This window comes from Ursus maritimus, unplaced genomic scaffold (genome assembly GCF_017311325.1).
Source record: "Ursus maritimus isolate PB19 unplaced genomic scaffold, ASM1731132v1 scaffold_2, whole genome shotgun sequence".
Classification (NCBI taxonomy): Eukaryota; Metazoa; Chordata; class Mammalia; order Carnivora; family Ursidae; genus Ursus; species Ursus maritimus.
The window spans coordinates 32,775,780-32,794,748 of NW_024424452.1; the positions used below are offsets into that span (position 1 = coordinate 32,775,780).

Consider the following 18,969-nt stretch of genomic DNA (forward strand, 5'->3'; position numbering starts at 1 on the left):
TGAAGGGAAATCAGGTCACCAGGTTTCTGGAGTCATTCTTTTTATCTGCTTGTCCATCTCCTTGGCTTTCATGATGCGTCCAGAAAGACGCCGGTGTGCAGTTGTGTATATTAAACAATGAGATAGGGAGGGGCTGGAGTTGGCTCGCTGATTGCTAGGGGGCACTAACTGCCACCAGCTGAAAGCTTGGATGGAAAGAAAGTGCACGTGTGTGTGTGTGTGTGTGTATTTTTTCTCTCCAAGAATAAAAAACAAAAGCCATTGCAAAGGTATTGCCATCAAGTGCCATGTAAATCAATCATGATTTGGTGACTGAATTTTGTCCCAGCAAAGATCTCTAGCAACACCATCCACCCCCCTGCAAACCCTCTATGTTTGAACTCTCTCTGTGTCCCAACTTCCGCGATTGTTTCCATCACTGAAAGTGGGCAGCCAGTTTGATAAGTGGAAAGAACAGCTGCTGTGCAAATAGCAGATAACGAAAATGAACCTCACCGACTGCCAGTCGATGTTTATCGTATGAACATAAAATGGATGTGTGTGCAACTAGGGTCCTTCTGCACAACAGATGTGCTTGTCTATGGCGCTTTGGGAAGGACCCATCCTCTCCATTATTTTCACATGACTTGCCCATTTAGACAAACTAAGTGTGTGTTTCTATGCGAGACAGGCACAAATGGTCAATGGCCTGGCAATATTTAGGAATCTGTTTATGAGCATTCCCTACTTAAGGCTCAAGGTCATAGTTTGTCGAGGTCTGCGGAGCCAGTGGAAAGATTTTGACCTTGAGCACTGATCTTCCTGTCCAGTAGGTCTGTTGGTGATGACAGCAATGTTCTGCCTCTGAGCTGTCCTATACAGTCGTCCCTGGTCCTAAGTGACTATTGAACCTTGACATGTTGGCTGCTAAAACAAACTGCGATTTTTAAGTTGTTTGAGTTCATCTGAATTTACACGTCAAGGGCCACACGGGGCTGGTGGCTTCAGCATTGGACAGTCCAGGTCTAAGTGATCCCTCAAATAGGTAATAAGCGGAAAAAGAAAAGGCTCAGGGGCTTGATACCACCACATCTATGTACTGCATTGTCTTCCTTTGCTATTTTTCTTCTGTATGAAATCCATATTAGGGGAATAACAGAGTTGTGTATTAACTCTGTGTATGGGTGCATACACTGTAAAATGATCAAAAATACAAATTGCTTTAATTTGCCTTTCTAACAGGTGACTCTAATCAATTTTATTGCTCCATATTTTGCAGCTCGCTGAGCATAGCCAAAGCTTCTGCAAGGTTCTGGGCTAATGTCTGAAAAAGGAGAGCTCACTTCCATTTGCTGGCACCAAACCATGTTCATGTTGAAACAGTCTTCCTGACCTTAGGACAAAAATGCCTCCTTGACAATTTGATTTTTCCTACCACCAAACCAAATGGCAAGCACAACGTGGTTCTGTACTCCCTACATCATAAAATATACTCATTTGTCACATATCGGGCAGCAAGCTACAAATGAGACCTTATATAAAATGTAAATGTTAAATGGCCATTATGAATCCCCCCTCCCACCTCTGCCGCCACCAGCAGAAGTGGCCACAAAGATCCCCACTCATTGTCTGAAACATTTCCTTTGCTAGCGAGACCTCTGGAGGTTGGGGCAAGTTACTGACTGAGGACCTCTAATGGTGCGCCAACAAAGCGTTTTCAAAACTGCGCTTTGTGGGATACTAATAATGGTAGGAAATGGAATTTTCCATGACCAACTAGGTTTGGAAAACGCCAAATTAAACGAAACGAGACTGGCTCCTCCATCTGTGGAACTTTCTAAAACGATACCGACAAGCACCGTAGATCCTCCGTACATCTCAGAGCCATTCGACAAAGGAAATCACGTTTTTTACTTTAGAGCATACTTTTGGAAAAAGTTGTTCTAATCTCCAAATGACTTAGGAAGAGAGGTGAAACGTTTGTGTGCTGGTGGGGACACAGGGATGGGTAGTGCTGTAACGTCTGTGTGTGTGTGTGTTTCCGTTCAGCTTAACTGTATAAAGTAGCAAAGGGCTTAATCCTAGACAGAAGCTTCCCCGTTTCTACGAATACCCAAGGATTTCACTTCATGCAGTCTACAAGGTGGATTGGAATATACCGGTGTATATATATAGATGTATCCACATATATCTATATATACATTTTTTCCCCTAAAACAACATGTATAAGAACATCTGCAAAATGAAACACTTAAACATAAATAATCGCTCCCTAATTTATCTGCATCACACACCAGCTGTTTTTGAAGTGTGGCAATGAAAATCAGTTTTCCTGAAATGTAAAAATAAAAGTTGATCTTGGAAATTTAAATTATCTTGTTCTCTCCTAGATCCAAGCACCCCCTTTTCATACTAGATTTCTCATTAAAACTTGATTAATTCTCATGGTTAAAAAAGAATGTACTTTCTTAATTGCCTTAATACAGAACAAAAATGGGAATTGCATGTTACAGGGAAATCCATGTACTAAAACTCCCCTGATCATCCATAGTTTTACATTCTTCTTTCATTTTATTTGACAGTTTTAATGTTGGTTATAGACCATATTGGGAGACTCGGCCAGCTACACTCCAATGGATGTGTCGCTCTTTTTTCTTCCTACAAATTGGTTCATTTGGGGGTTGCTTCGGCAGTGAGTAATAGGGTTGAAAGCTATAGCAATAGGTGTGAAATAAATTTATAAGAAGCTACAATGAAACCAGGGAAAGTTATGTTAGCTGTGCTGACCCTCAATGCTGGATGAATAAATTCTTTGTTTAACCATGCCAGTTGAGTCCAGGAACCTACTACAAAGTCACCCAGACAGTTGATACAATGAAACCTTGCAAGTCTTTTCACCGAATTTATATTAATTGGGTGTTGATGCATTTTAAGCCAGGAGATTTATAGCCAAGTCAGAATCTCCATTTTGATACACTCGTGATCAAGCAAACGGGATATCTGAGGATGTGCATCTCTATTCTAGAAGCATTCACATCGAAACTGGAAAATTCAGTCAAGTCTTTCCTCCTTCTATGTTAGAGACCATCTCCCCTCCCCAGAATTGTCTTGTTAGTAGGATTTCACAGCAAACCCACAATCATTGTGATGAGTTTTTCCACCAGTCGGGATTTCATACCTGCAGCAATTTATTGCCATACACAGGCTCTTGATACACTACTCTATAAGGAAACAGAAATGTAATGTTTTCAATGCAAAAATGAAATAAATAAAAGAAAATGCATAAGTCAGACAAATTCCAGAGCAATTCATTTACAAGTTTGCTTCTCTTACTTCACTACGACCTGCGAATGACCCATCAAACCAAAAGCAGCAGCAAGTTGTAGCTGCAGATCTCTGAAACCCGGAGTATCAGAGGGTGCGGGTGGGGATCAAGCCCCACTGATTGTACCAAGCCCACCGCCATAACCTGCGTTTATCTGTAGAGAGGAGAAAACGATACTTTCATGGCTTCTCATCCTTCTAAGCATAACGCAACAGTTCAAGGTGACTACTTCAAATTTCTCTCTTTATCTCACGATTAGAATTCTCTGGAATACCCAAGGATCTAGCTTTGATGCTTCATTACTGAGGCAGTTACGATGACAGTACATAACTGTATCGATACGTTTATTTTAAAAATGTGACATCAAATAACAACAGAGAGTGCAACTGAATTTCGTGAATTAATGAATCACGTTGAAGCTACCAAAGCTACTTTTAAGATACAGGACTGGAAAAATTATGTGTGTGTGTGCGCGCGCGCACGTGTCTAGAAAAGCTGCCGATAATATATATAGAGTGCAAAGGTCACGACCTCATTCAAGTCCAACAACAAGATCTCAAGTAGAACCCCTCAGACAGACGGGGATGCAATTTTGCGTTGTGAGAGTTTTTTGTGGGAGAGCCTAATCTTTCATGTTTTAGTTTAGTTCCAGTTTAAAGTGAAATCTCACAGTTCTAGGGCAGACCTCAAGGGGGTGGAATACTGTAAGGGATTTAGGGACCTGCCTTATAAAGGTGTGTCTGTACATACATATATATGTATATATGCATCTTAATCTTTACTTGGCCTTAGATTTAGTAAATTTAAGCCTGTGGACCTATGCCTGTCAACATTCTAGGCTTTTCTCTCTCTCCCTCTCTCTCTGTCCCCCATTGCTTATTTGAGGAAGTTTCAAGGAGAGATACTGTTCCCCATGACCCTCCTACCCCATTGTCCTCTCCATTATCTTCTTACTTCTCATCTTCCTCCTTTCCTTTCCTGCATTTCTCAGAGTTTGGTCAATGAGGGCAACAATGTTACTCCACTGGCTCCGGGCTTAAGCACTGAACTCTGAAGCCAGATCACATGGGCTCAGACCCCAGCCTCAATGAACATTTTTGGACAAAAAATTTATCTCTTTTCTGAAGACAAGTTTCCCCCTCTGAAAACAAAAGTAGAGGTAGTGGGTGGAGGCAATTCCTCCCCTCCAGGCTGAGGGGAGGAAGGCAGTAAAGGCTGACCCTCTTGTCCCACATAGTAATGCATAACTCCTTGGTGGGCAGTTGCCCCTGTGGTGACTGGCTTGCCTAATATTAGCTGACTCAAAGCCGACTCCCACTGAGAGCAGGGTCCTAGGAATAAGGACTTGGGGTTTATTTGGAGAAGTTCTGTGTTCCAGTTATCCATGTTTACATTAGTGAAATGAGGACACCTCTTTGTTTTAAGATCCATGGATGGCAGAGTGACATGAACTCATAAATAATTTTGTTTAGCCAAGGTGTCAGCCAGGAACTTGCCATAATGGAATTTAAGAGTCACGTGAATAGGCACTGGAATCTCATCAAGACGTACCAGCCTCATGGCTGCACGGACTGGTGGAAAGCTTAGGGCTTTCCTATAAAAAGGGAACAGGGTTAACATTTCTATCATTTATCACTGTTTCTCTCTTTCTCTGTCTCCCCTCTCCCCACCTGTCCTCTCTTCCCTTCTTCCCATTGCTCTACTCTCTCACCCCACTCTCCACTGCGTTAGTACCTTCTTTTTAAATAGCTCTATTCGAATGGCCTTATTTCCATTTTCAATAGTTACCTTTTGATCAAATGCCATATCCTGGGATCGCTCCCTGAGTGGGGGAAGACAAACGTGGCTAAATGCAGTTAAGCCACACTGACCTTCAGCTCTGTGGCCAATTCTGGTCCCATGAGATCCACAGCTTCACCCCAAGATAGAACGGATTGCTTTGCAGACCCAGAGGACTTAGTCCCACTTCAACCTGCAAACAGGTTGTCAATCCCATTGATCACTACTACCATTATTTTTTTCTTTACCTTGACTTACTTTTTCATGAAAAGAAAATCATTTAAATGTGCACCTAAGCAATCATGGCGAACTTGCAGATTTGACAGACTAGTTATACAAGCTAAATTCCTGGCAGTCACCAAAGCTAGAAGCCCACTATGTTACCCAGGAAAGTTAAAATCAAAGAGGACATTTAAACCTATTAGAGGTGACCCAGGTGTCTAACACATGTCCCAGGACCTCTCAGGATTGCCCTAACCCTATTTATTGTGTACTATTTTTAATGAGATTGAAGGAGCAACCCAGAAACTTCCTTTAAAGAAAATAGAATCTCACATGCTTTTCTATGAACCTTGTCAATCATCCTTCAAGAGATGGTGCCCTGGGGACAGTTCCAGTCATCAAAACAGACCAGGACCACAAGGGAGGCAGGGGTGACAGCTTCAAAAAGCACATCTGAAACTTAAGGTACTTCTAGCCAAGAGGAATCCTGTTCTGTAAACTTTAGAGTGCAGGAAATATTCATATTCTTTCTTTCCCTTAAATGGACATAAGGCCATAGATGAGCCCTTGTCTTGCTGCCGTAATGGGCAGTCTAGTCCATCACTGTGCCCCACAGACACACACCGCCAGGCAGCAATATTGCAAACTTGCCATCTTACACGGAGCAGAACAGTCAGGAAGGTCTGCAAGGCCTGAGCTACCTTCTGGGAAAGAGGACAGAAGCAACTGCTGGGTAAACAAAGCTCCAAGTTATTTCTGTCAGTGCTTCTGTCCCCTAATTGCCCATTTGGAACCACCCCCTGAAAAATCTTATTGTCATATAATACGAACAGTGGGAAAATGATATAAAATTTTTTTTGGCTAGAAGAGTGGCTTGCAAAGAATGAGAGAAATAATCTTCTCAACCTTGACACCAGGAAGTGTAGCATTGCAGAAACAAGTAACGAGGCCCCCAGGACAGAATCCCTTTGAGTGCCGCACCCAGACACCTGTGGGGGCTATGCCACTGCGCCCCGCAGGCTTGGCCCAGATATGAATCTGGGAGAGACAAAAGCCACTAAAGGAACTTAAAGCAAAAAGGGACTTTCTTTGTAGCTTTCGTCCTGAATGGAATTTATCTTCCCGTCTAGTCTGGTTTGCTCCCTTCTGCATGTTTCTGCTCCCCCCATTTGCTTTGTTCTCATGGATTTCCATTTGTATCTCTAGCACCAACCAGCACAAACACATCTGCCCACTCCTCTTTCTAGTGCATTCTTTCCCCATGTCTCTGATCTGACAGACTTTGCCTATGGGCAGCTCCTCCTTCCTGCTACTCACACATCTGGGAGGCAGGAAAAGACGCCCACTGGAAATATCCACAGGACAGCACAAATTAATAATTCAATAAACTGCTGTCAGTTTACAAATAAAGAAACTGAGGCATAGAGAGGCCGACACTCAATAAACAACAGCTCATATATTTTTGTTTTTAGCTAGGTTTACTAACATATATTTCCCCTACCCCCACTGGTGGGTGTTGATGGAGATAGTTTTTTGATTTGGGTTTTTTTTTTTTTTTTTTTTTTTTTGTAGATTGTCTTTTTCCCCTCATTTTTCATCACTTCTCCTCTCCCCATTTCCCAAATTAAAAAAAAAAAAAAGTCTTAAACTTATGTATGCTCTATCCAGAGGCTACACTGGGGGAGGGTGTAGACTGATGCTGGGTTCATTGGGCTTCTAAGAATATGGATGGGCACGAGGATGCCCAGCCCCAGCCTGTTTCTCTCTTTATAAGGGTATGCATTGAAAGTCATTTTTTGTTTGTTTGTTTGTTTTAAAGAGGGTATTTGGAGGCATGGATTAAGCTACACAAAAAATAAGAAATTGGTTGTTCACTGGGTATAGGTTGTTCATTCATTTTAAGAAAAAAATACTAACCCACAGATTATAATAAATGTATCTGATGCAATGATAGAACTCTACTATATGCATCATTGATGGAGATAAATACTACGTCTCAAAATTGTAATTATCTGAAATTCAAAAGGAAGAAAATTAGATAAACAGTGTCTGTCCCATTTTCTAGTAAATGGTATCAATTTGGTCAAAAGTACGATTTTTCTGTTATCTAGTCTATGAGACAAGTACGATTCCAATGAACTTATTTGAGGTCGCTTGTAATAAAAAAGGATATGATTTAAAAAACAGCCCCCGACCCTGCCCATCTATTTTAAATTGTCTTTATTCCAGGTTATTTTCCTAACATTGCAGCTAATATCATAATGTGGGAGAAAAAGTACCTCTAGATCCATTAGGTAAGCTTGACTATGGTCCCCGTAATGAGAGCCATCCTACTCTTTCCTGAAAGTGAAGCTTAATAAAGCGGCGCCGTTTAATAAACGATTCTAAATTTAACAAACAAGTCTAAGTCAGATAATGGTTTAGGGGGAAATGGAAGGAATAAGGAAGAAAATAGGGTTCTCGTGGTCAAGTTGGCATACATTTTGTGAGAGATATTTCTTGCTAAAATCATCCAGACGGAGTAGGAGGAGTTCTTTCTAGAGCTATTACTATCAACAATTAAATGTATTTATAGGAAAACATAAAAAAAAAAAAGCAAAGCAGCCATGAAAATATCTTTTAACCCTCTACAGCTAGTAACTATAGCTGTTATCCTAAATATTATACTGAAAACACACGGACCATACTGAAAATTTGAGAGAGAATATTTTTTGGGTTGGGGGGAGAGTCTTTAATTTGACATGAGAGAAATGCCATCTCTTTCAGGGGGTGTTCACGTGTCTTCTGAAGTTATCGAAGGAGCTAATGCCGCCCCACGACAGCCACGACGGCTGTCGGGAGCAGGTCTGCTGCCTGCCGGTACGCCCCTGCACACTTTCCCACGGACCCCGAAGAGGAAGCTTGCAGCAAACTTGTAAACAGAATGACTCCGGGAGGAAACAGGGGTGGCATGCACGTTAATGAATACTTACATAAATGTCTGCACCATAAAATCCATCCTGGTAAACAACACTGCAGGGCGCACACACAAAGAAAAACATCCATATTAGTGCATTTCCCCATGCAGACACACCAACCCCTGCACTGGTGAAGTTAGTCTGGTCACAAGACCCGAAACACAGGAACCGAGGAGAGTTTTCACATTGGTTAAGGAGGTTGGAGACAACAGCTGTCCGTCAGCCCGAGAGAATTAGGCCGGGGTTCGGTGCTGGCCCAGAATCAGGCCATGGTGGCGTGCTGGGCACCTGACTTCCCACTCTTTCAGGAGGGGGTAAGGAAATGCAAGGAGAGGTTCAGTTTAAGTGGCCTAGACAGACAGGAGGGTCAGAGTTCACATTCAATCCAACCACACGGCTCCCCCCAGGGGGACGTCATCTGCTTAAAATATAAGATTGATAAAGGGTAGGGGGACAGACTGTCGTATTTTCAGCATGCACGGTAGCGGAATGACTTTAGGAGAGCCGGACAACCCAAACGATCCCAGAAATGTTCTCATGTTCTCTCACCCTGTAGTATTTATTATATTTGGTAATTGCAGGTGCCAGTCTTTCCTGGTAAATGTACAAAAATATCTCTATATGTGTGCATGTGCAAGGTGATACGTGTTTGTATATATGTGTGTGCCATGTGCATGCATGCGGTTGGATGTGTGTGTGTGCGTGCACGCACCGATGGATGTATATAGTGTATAATGTGTGTAGTGGTGTGTGTCTGCACATGTGCGTATGTATGCGTGCTCCCGTGTACACATGTATGCATACATGCACCTTATGTGTATTTTTTATGAATTATATCCAGGCCAAGCAAGCCCCACATTATGACTGAGTAAGCCTGGCCTCACTGTGGCTCTATTGTCACCAAATAGTCATTCCAGAGGGAAGGGACTTCATAGGAGGCGGAAAATATCCTGGACTTCTCCAGAAGTGTCTCGGTATACCTTGAGTGAAACAGCCAGGAAGAAAAGCTTACAGCTGTGTGAGCATGGGACCCTGGCTCCCAATTCCTAAGCAAGGCAGTGGGTTTCAGGAGGATCACACGGAGCCTGACGCCTCACAGGCTTCCGGGAGGATCGCAGGACGTGAGGATGATAAAAGCAGGTGTTACCAGATGCATGTTTTCCACAGGACGGTACCTGTTACTAATAACCTTCCCTGAGATCGCCCCACGGAGTTCAAATATGATTTATGATTCTGGCAAAGGACCAGTGAGCCCCACCATCGAATGGAGCTGGGTTCTAACAGAAACACGACTTTGATTACCAAAGGGGGGCCAGCAGGTTTCAGGAGGAGAGCGGACCCACATGTAAGCCAAGCATATGGAGCCAAAGGAAGGCACTTGAAACACACACGCGCGAGCGCACACACACACGCACACGCACACGGCTGTGACACTGGTTTGCTGGAGAACCCTGTAGAGTGCTTCTCAGAGCTTTTCAGACTTGATTGGCTAGACCCCAAGTACCTTTATCCTTAAAAACGTGACAGGGATTTCACACGCTAAGGAGGTTGGTAGGAATTGCTTTCGGCTGTTTTCATGCTGATCTGCGAAGACCACAGTTCACAAGAGCACACGTCAAGTAGCGTTAAAACCCTAATCCGAGATATTGAGGTATGTGGTGTCCTGAGCTACGCCTTCAGCGTTCCCAGCATTAAGAGATCGTGTCTGCTGGGGGGTCAGAAGGCAGGGCCAGCCTCTACCAATGGGACTTGGAACAGATCTGAGGAAACGGGGGAGAGTGACAAATATTTAGTCTGGGCCCCGAACCACAGAGGTGAGTCATGTAGCCGTAGCAAAACAGCTTCTGCTTCTGCCCCCTTCTTTCATGCTGCTGTGCCTCTGCTGGGAACACCTGCTCTCCCAACAGCCTCCTCCAAAAACAGGTCATCATTCAAAAGCCAAGTTAGACGGGAACCACACGGGCATCAGGTCACAGCCTCACCGATCAGCAGCTGTGAGCCGTTGGGCTCATCGCTTAAGCTCTCTGAGCATCAAGTACTCAACTGTAAAATGGGGCGAGAGGCTAGGAAGTGGCTACCTCCAAGGAGAACGCAGTGAAGTGCTGTGTGCAAAGCAACGAGCAAGGTGCTTGACATCGGAGTATAGAAAGTGATCCAGGGGTGAGCAAAATATTCATATTTTAACTACATATTAATATATATTTAAACATGGGAAGTGATGCCTCCATATACATATTTGTAGACGGGGACCCAGTCTGAGACTGCTGTTCTGGGAATAAGGAAGAGCCGAGCCTGGCCTAGACGTTGGGGCTGTTCCCACGCACACCCACAGGGACGGGGAGTGTCTAGCTCGTGTCCTGGCTGGAAGAGTGGCCTCTTCTTTTGCCAGCTCAGGTTCCTGTACATGGTGGCCTGCTGTACGCCCCTGTGTCAAGTCCATTGGCACCAACAACTCCCAGGAGGGAGGCAAGAACAGGCCCTGACATTGGCCTTTTGTTCACCAGGAGAAACTCCGTGCCCTGCTCGGCCTTCCACCATGGGCCGTGGAAAATTCCTTTGGGACTCTGACATCCCACATTTATGAGGCAGAGAACCAAAGAGAAAATGCGATCCAGCATCCTCATTTTGACAAGCTCCAACAAACTGAATGATGAGCACTATTTCTCTGCTCCTGAGATGCTTACTATTCTCCACCAACTACACTAAGGCACTGACAAGGCAGTGTGTGTCCATCACTAAACCTGCCCTCAAGGAGCTTTTCAGGGAGGGGCCACGTCATCACAAAGCCATGTGCATACACCTACATAAGTATAAAATTGCAGCTCGGATTGGGGTCCAGGAGGAACAGGTGCTTGGAAAGGGCAGCGGAAGAAGAGGGCTGGCAGCAGAGGTAAGTAAGGGTTACCTGAGCAAGTGCCTCGGAAATCTCAAAGCCTTAGCCAGGTAGAGAGGGAGGAAGAGCAGTCCAGGCAAAGGGAACAGACTACGCAAGCCCTAGTGTCCAAAGGGTCCCGGGCTCCTTAAGGGGGTCTGCAGGGTTCAGAGGCCCAGCAGACTGCAGGGGCTTCACTGAGAAAGGAAACTAAGAATTCCCACCATGATGATAAACCACACCCCGCAGGGAGTGCCCGTTTTCACCGAGTGCCGCCCCTGCACGTTGTGGGGGAACGGGGGGATGATGGAGAGAGCAAGTGATCTATTTTCAGGATAGCTCTAAAGACAAGGAACCGATACTGCTGGCCTCTTTGGTGTTCGGAAACGAAGCCAACTGATGGGCTGCAACTTGCACCAGAATGCTGTTTTTCCTCCTAAACAGCTGGTGATAGCCCAAGCCCAAACACTACTGGTCCTCCCATTTCTAGAATGATGACTCTGTGTCAGGCCCTGGTCTAAGCATCATGCGCTCATTAGCCCATTTCACCCGAATACCTCCGTGAGTTGGAGAATACCGGCATCACCCTACAGATATAAAGAAACTAAAGTGGCTGAGCTGCGATTCTAGTCCAGAGAGTCTTGGCTTCTCCGCCCTCTTTGAACTGCTGTGGCCGACAGTGGCCAAACTTTAGCACTAGGCAAGGTCATCTGAGGGCTTGTTAAAACAGACGGCTGGGTCCCACGCCCAGCCCAGAGTTTCTGACTCAATAGGTCTGGATGGGGGGGGGGGTTCTAAAATTCCAATTTCTAACAAGGACCAGGGGACACTGATGCTGCTGGCCCGGGGACCAATAGGCTCATCGATCTAAGGGACACCGCCCTCCACATGTTCTTTTTCCTTACATTTGTGACGGCACTGACCTAGGAGACTGGGGCAGTCTCCTAGGCCCTATTCTAAACAGAAGCTGGTCATGGGAAGGCTCTTAACAGACTCTCACGCTGGTTTCTGGGAATGTGTCTAAAGACTTTTTAAAGCCCCAAGAAAGAGGTACACTTAAAATACCAGATGTTTAAGGAAAGGAGGGCAGGAGTCGGTGGCAAGTATGGATCTATAGATAAATTCACTGCACCCTGTACAAGAGAGGGAGTTGCCGTCATGCACTGAACAGGTGCAGTCCAATTTTAATGCAAAGGCGGTCTGTCTAGCCGTGCAAAGGTAATCGCATTGCTTGCCAATCACTCTGGGCCTGCAATATGCTTTTGCAAGAACATAATGCAGATGCACAACTCATTTCCTTAGAAAGGTAATAACAGTAGTTAAATATCTGGTTGAACGCAAGCAGGGAATGATTGCACTATAGCAAATCAGTTTCCTTAAAAAAAAAAAAAAAGAAAAAGAAAGAGAGTATAGGATGCCCAAACTATACAATCTGTTTGTGTAATAGACTATATGCCCACCACAAATGCATCCCTGAAGGAGAGGTTATTTAAAACTGCTCTACCTTGCTGCCCCTTCCAAGTGGAAAATAAATTAAAATTTTAATGCGTTGAAATCTAGCTGTTTTTGAATAGATACGGGTCCATAAACTCCCTGGCATTTGTATATTATTGTGTATGGATATATGTATGTGTATACCAACATTTTCCTAGGGAAACCACATTTTTAATTATTTCTAAAGGCATCTGTGACACAACTCACCCCTCCCCCCCCCAAATTTAAGAACCACTGATTTATGGTGTTTGTCTATAGATGCATTCAAATCAGGAGTTTTTAAAAAAAATGTAACAGAGGTTACACTTTAAAACTGGCTGGAAGTTTAAAGAAGAATTCACACCAGAACCAAACACACAAATAAAAAGCTAGAGAGAATTCTGGAAAATATTCTGGTAACAGGTGATGACTTCAGTTCCTAGTGTTCATATTAAATAAGAAGGGTCCTAAACAACAGACAATGCAGTCTGAGGATAAGATGCTTAGAAATTAAAGCCAGGAAGTGTGGGTGATGTATAGCCAGAAAGACACATACACATAGCCCTAGAGGCTGGTGTCAGACGCTTTCCTAGGACCTACTCTGAAAGCGTTCCCAAGGATCTGTGTGTGGCTCTCACTCCTACACGGGCGAGCTTGAAGTTTTTTCCCTGAGATCCTCCCACATCTCTCCGATACACAAACTAGTACAGAGTGTCCTCAGACCACTTCTCAAGGTAACTCTGAGAAATTGTCCATTGATGGGTCATATGTAATTTCCCGGGCAAGTATAGAACACCTTGTTCAAAGATACCCAGAGAACCAAGACCAAAACCCTATAGCAGATGCTGGATGGTTAGCTTAGAATAATAACAATTTTAAAAATATTCCTTGATGCTCCATTAGAGCACTCTGCTGTGTCCCCAGACAACACGCATGGTACAGAGCAGGCACGTGGTAGTAGCCGCTTACTAGTTAAGTAGCTAATTAATTAAGAGCAAGGATTTGGCGAGGCCAGTGTCACGGGGTTCCTTCGGGAGGGTGTTGGGGTTCAGTTGCTGTCTTCCAGTATCAGATGTTGTACTGAGTCTGGGGGGGCCGCCTCCATCCATGGGTCATCAATCTGTAAGCTCCTTTGGATGGCCATGGCCCAGTGGGCAATTTCTCCCTCATGTGAGTCATAGGAGGACAGACTGGACACTGAGGCTTCTCTATCAAAACTGACTCCAGGATCAAATGCACAGAGAAATAGGGAAGACCTGGTGATTCAGCGCTCTCAGAATCCATTCACCAGATAGTATTTTATTTATGATCTACATATTCCAGAAACTATCGAAGTGCCTCCGACCAAAGCCAGCTCTGTGGCTTGCAGGGAATGGGGGTCTATGAACTGCAGGAGCCTCCCAGGAAAGGGGTCAGACAGGTTTCTAACTCATCACCCATCCTCGTTTAGTTAATGTTGACAATCAATTGGGTGGCTCAGTCTAGGTTTTCCACCCATTCCTCGGGTCCCTCCATGGTCCAACCAGAACCCCTCCCCCCAGGGCGGGGTTAACATCATGTGTTAATGTCCCAAGAAGGTTCTTTGAGCTATGTGAGAAAGAAGAGAATAGGGCCTCTCGGAACCTGTGCTCTTTACTTGCTGGGAGCGACTTCAGAGAATACCAGGATGTGGAGGAGAAACCAAATCAATCAGAGGAAATGGATGAATGGGAAGGCACGCTTGGTGAATCTGCCTGTATGGCTATCTTGATGTTGGATACCTCCGAGGGTCACCCAAGGCTCCACAGAAGTAGCCATGGAAGTTCTGTGGGGTTTATTTTTAAAGATTTTTTTAAAAAATTTATTTATTTGAGAGAGAGAGGGTGTCTATGAGGGAGAGGGAGAGGGAATCTGAAGCAGACTCCACACTGAGGACAGAGCCTGATGTGGGGCTTGATCCCACAGCTGTGAGATCATGACCTGGGCCAAAACCAAGAGTCAGACTCTTAGCCGACTGAGCCACCCAGGCGCCCCAGATTTTTTTTTTTTTCCAATATCTTGGGAAAACAGTATGGAAGCCGTACATGGACATAGGATAAATGACACATTTTTGGCTGGAATTTCAGTAACCAAGTATATACTGCATACTTCATGAAGAGCAGAGGGTTAGGTTGGCAGTTAGCTGTATCTTCAACTGGTGACACATAGAAAATTGTAATAAATGCAGCTCGCTGGGTGACATCTTAGAAAAGATGGGGATCACCGGGTGTGAGGGAGAATGGGATCTCAGCGTGGCAATTTAGGAAGTGGTTGGACTTCAGTGCATCTTACATTTCTTCTTTTTCTGGAAGCCTTCTCTAAAAACCCAAGCCGAGCTAAGGGGCCTTCCTTGGTGCTCACACAACACCCTTATCACTTATCGCATTTATTGAGATTATTAGTGTATATGGTGCCCCCTGCCCCTAACTGGAAGGAACTCCTCCGAAGGTGCAAGACAGGGTTTGGAAGCGAGAAAAGGGATGCTAGGCTGAACTGCACAGGAGTAAAGACATTAGTCGACTCTACAAATCTCCCCCTGAAGGACTTTGGAGACAAACGGCTACAGGAAATCCACACTATCACCTGCACCACCTGAATGCCGATAACATCACTTTCTGGAAACAGAAGGAGGTTTCCAATCTCTGCTGTTTGCTTCCACTCAAGCTCAGGGCTCTCAGCACACCAGCCCATGTCTGCTCTATGCTGTCCTCTGCTATTCTTTCCAAAATGAGTTGCCCCCCGCCCCCTGCAGTCTCCTGCAGCCTCAGCCAACAGAACAAGCAGAGGAAAAGGGAAGCCTTCATTTAAGATGCTGGGTTCACACTTTCTCGTTCGGCGCGGGCGCACTCCAGGCAGTATGTAATACAGCCGAAGACCCTCGCTGAATTTCCTACTTTCAGCCAGCACTTTGCTCTTACAGAACTTGCGGACATGGACACTCCCCCCCACCCCCAGCCCTTCTGCTCCTCCTCCTCCTGGGTTGAGAATTTCATCTTACTACTAACGGTGGTTTCAGGATTCCACTAGGAACATTACCAGCAAAGAGGCACAGTGTACCATTATAACGAAAATGATTAGGAACGTTTCTGGAATACTTAAGTCACATCTGAAGCAGTCACAAACACGTTGCTTCACCATTTGGAGGTGCCTGTGTCTCTCCCTGGTGAACGTGGCATTAATTAGTTATGCGTGGTTATTCCCGGCAAAGAGCGAGTTCATTGTAACTTAGCGAATTTCAATTTTATGGCAGGTGTGTTATTTTGAGATTTTTATGAATTGTTCATATGAGGATAAGCCATATAATTTTATTTTTTTTCCTGTTCAGTATAGTAGTGAGATACTGAGGGTACATATACCGAAAAGCTACAATTACCGTCTACTAAGATAATAATTTTCAGACAAACTAATGTGGTATAAACATGTAATTTTGTATTTATGGCTTATGAATCTTGCTTTAGTAATTACATGAGCCTACAGGGTAACTTGGTGGGCTTTCTTCCCTTCATAACAACTTACTGTGTGACCTTGGGAATAACACGTCCTTATTTCTGCATTTCTGGGTCTATAAAACAGGCTCAACACTGTGGGGCTGGAAATAATGATTAACACTGTGGATGCTTCCTTATATCACGTGGTCAGGTAAAGGCTTAGGAGGTGCGGATGCATGTTTTTGGAGGGTGAGGAGAATTTAGGGCAAAGTCATACTTGGTTTGTAAGTATCCACCATCTTTCCATGACAAAGAAATTTTCGCTATTGTTTTGTCCACTAAGAAACTCAGAAATGACCCAAGGCTAAGGACAACACAGGAAACAATGGACGCCGAATGATCTCTCTGCCTTTGTTTTCTCTTCCTGGTGATTCCATTTAGTTTCATTTATTTATATTCTTAACTTTGTCTCATTGCATTTGTGTTTGAAACACTTCATATGCTCTCCTCTGCAATGGGTGAGATACGAATAAATAATGAAAAAAGAGTGGTTCCTTTTGTCATCAGTATAATAGAGAGATGACCTAGCATAATTCAGGTTTCCTGAATGATTTATAAGCAACAGAGGTATCAAAAAATGCATTAACCCTTTTCACACAGCCTGGAATACAGCCATATTCTTTCTACAGACCAGAAAGCCAGTCGTAGGCCAAGAAACCCTCATGCCGAACCGTCTCAGGCATCGCTGAGTTTTTCTGAGTAGCGCTACTGACATTTGGGGCCTGATCTCTCCACGCTAGGGGGCCACCCTGTGCACTGTGGCAATCCGGCAACATCCCTGGCCTCCACCTCCCAGCTCCTGTGACAAACCAGAATGTCTCCAGACAGTTCAAACATCCCGAGGACTGGCAGAGACACCCCTTTCTCCCTGATTCCAGAGGTTCTGGAATGTTCCAGGAGGAGCCCTTAACAGGAGGACAGAAAGGGGAGCACTGCGGGGTTGCAGTCCACCACACCGAGACCCCTGTTTCTTTGCATTCCCTGCCATTCCTTGATCTTCACCTGGCAATGCAGGAGTCCATGCGCACAGATACCAAACCGCCAACGGGAAACACGCTACCCCCTGTTTCCTTGCAGAGGGGAAAGGAAGCCAAATGCCCATTTTGGAAAATCCAACGGAAACGGGTCTTACTTCCAATTTCTTTGAACTTTCGAGAATGTTCACATTTGACTCCACACCTAATTTTCTCTTTTCGGGCAAGGGTTCATAAACCTTGACGAGCAAGGTGTCTTTGGGGAGGGGAACAAGACCACCCAAGTGAACTTTTATGTTTGGGGACTTCATGTCCCTCCATGGACGGATTCAAGGGGCAAATGTGATCCAACCTCCTTAATAACCAGATGTTTGCAATCATCAGAAATACATCTTTGGCTGTAGCCATTTCTCTGTTCTCCAGCATTCAGTCTCAGAGAGAATTTACATAACAACATGTGACATGTAGAATGCTTAAAGGCACCAACCATGACAGGACAAATTACACTCATTTTTCACTACTCTTTGCAAGGTGCTCCACGGCAGGCGCGCGCCGGGCTGCATGCTGGGGCGGTTCTGGTGGGGCAGTCAAGACCGGCATGCGCTCACAAACGGGGGTGGGGGGGGGCTGGTGCGGGAGGTCCGCCGGGGGGGGCGGGGAAGGCCGCCCCACTTACCCGCCATATGCCGGGATCGGAGGCGGGGGCGCCGCGGCCCGGAAGGTGTTGTACACGGTGCGGCCGCGGCCTCGCAGGTGCGCCCCTCGGTAGGCGGCCGCGGCGGTGGCTGCTGGATACGGGAAGCCGGGCACTGCGGGCGGGAAAGGAGAGAGCAGAGCAGAGGCTTTCAGAAGCACACCTGTGGTTCAGGGCAACCCGCCCACCCCGGGCCCTTCTCCCTGCCGCCGAGGCTGGACACCTGCCCCTTGTCTGGGAGGCGGGGTTCCAAAGGCAGGCAGCAGGGAGGAGGTCAAGGTCCGATTCCAGAGTGGGCTAGTTAAGGCGTGGTCCCTGTGTCCAAGAGAATATGGTAAATGACAAACATTCACAAAGAATTCGTGATAACAGGAGACAAGCTCACCGCACAAAGTTAAAATTCTACAAAGATAGACTGCAAGAAGTATGTGTCTTATGTCGCCAACATCTATGTATCTATATACACACATATGTATATTGTAAGATATTTATATGTCTGAGCACACGATATACGTGTATGATGTATCCGCACATGTCTGTGCATGTGTAGTGAATGTGCACGCCACTGGTGTGTTGTGTGTGCACACGTGTACGTGAACTGTACATATGCATATTTCGATGTACGTGTGTATGTGCATACACTGTGTATACGTATGCACACGTTTCAGTGTGTTCCTAGTTATCTCTGGGGCTGAACTGTATGTTGTCTACTGATCACTTTCCCTATCCCATTTTTATTTATGTCCCACATTTTCCTTTACATATATTGCTTGTTAAAATTTTTTATTGCAATACAGAGTTCCTACGGACATGTGCATACATCGCAAGTGTGCAAAGCCCTTATGTGCCAATGGTTACCAATGTCCCATCAGCCCCCAAACCATTTAACAGCTTTTAAGGCACACACAACCATAATTACAGAGAAGTCTGGGAACTCAACTCTTAAGAAGAGGGTATGGGCTGAGCTTTCCTCCTCGGAGGAAAATTCTCTGAGTGGGAGGGCTTGCTGAAGAGTCCAGAGGGAAATTAAGCCTGGGGCCAGAGACCCCTGATAATTCATTCTCTTGCCTCTGCCTGGGATGTCCTTCCTCCTAGGGTGACTGCAAATCCTGACACACTGGGGCCCAGGAAGCCTTTAGGAAACCACTGCTGCTGCTTCTCCATATCTGAATCTCACAGCGCTCTCAC

General features: G+C 45.1%; 1 protein-coding gene across 5 annotated transcripts in view; it reads right to left on the minus strand.

The window, feature by feature from the left end:
* Positions 1-18,969, minus strand: part of RBFOX1 (RNA binding fox-1 homolog 1) — a 331,573-nt gene that overhangs the window by 37,444 nt on the left and 275,160 nt on the right. For 3 of the 5 annotated variants that reach the window (XM_040635353.1, XM_040635351.1, XM_040635352.1), the window contains exons 9-10: positions 17,764-17,896; positions 3,158-3,200 (exon numbers count right to left, since the gene is read on the minus strand). In XM_040635353.1, coding sequence (XP_040491287.1) covers positions 3,158-3,200; positions 17,764-17,896 — 176 coding nt within the window. Of the gene's footprint in view, positions 1-3,157; positions 3,201-8,277; positions 8,318-17,763; positions 17,897-18,969 lie in introns of all 5 variants that reach the window. The other 2 variants (XM_040635355.1, XM_040635354.1) reach the window with 1 other exon arrangement.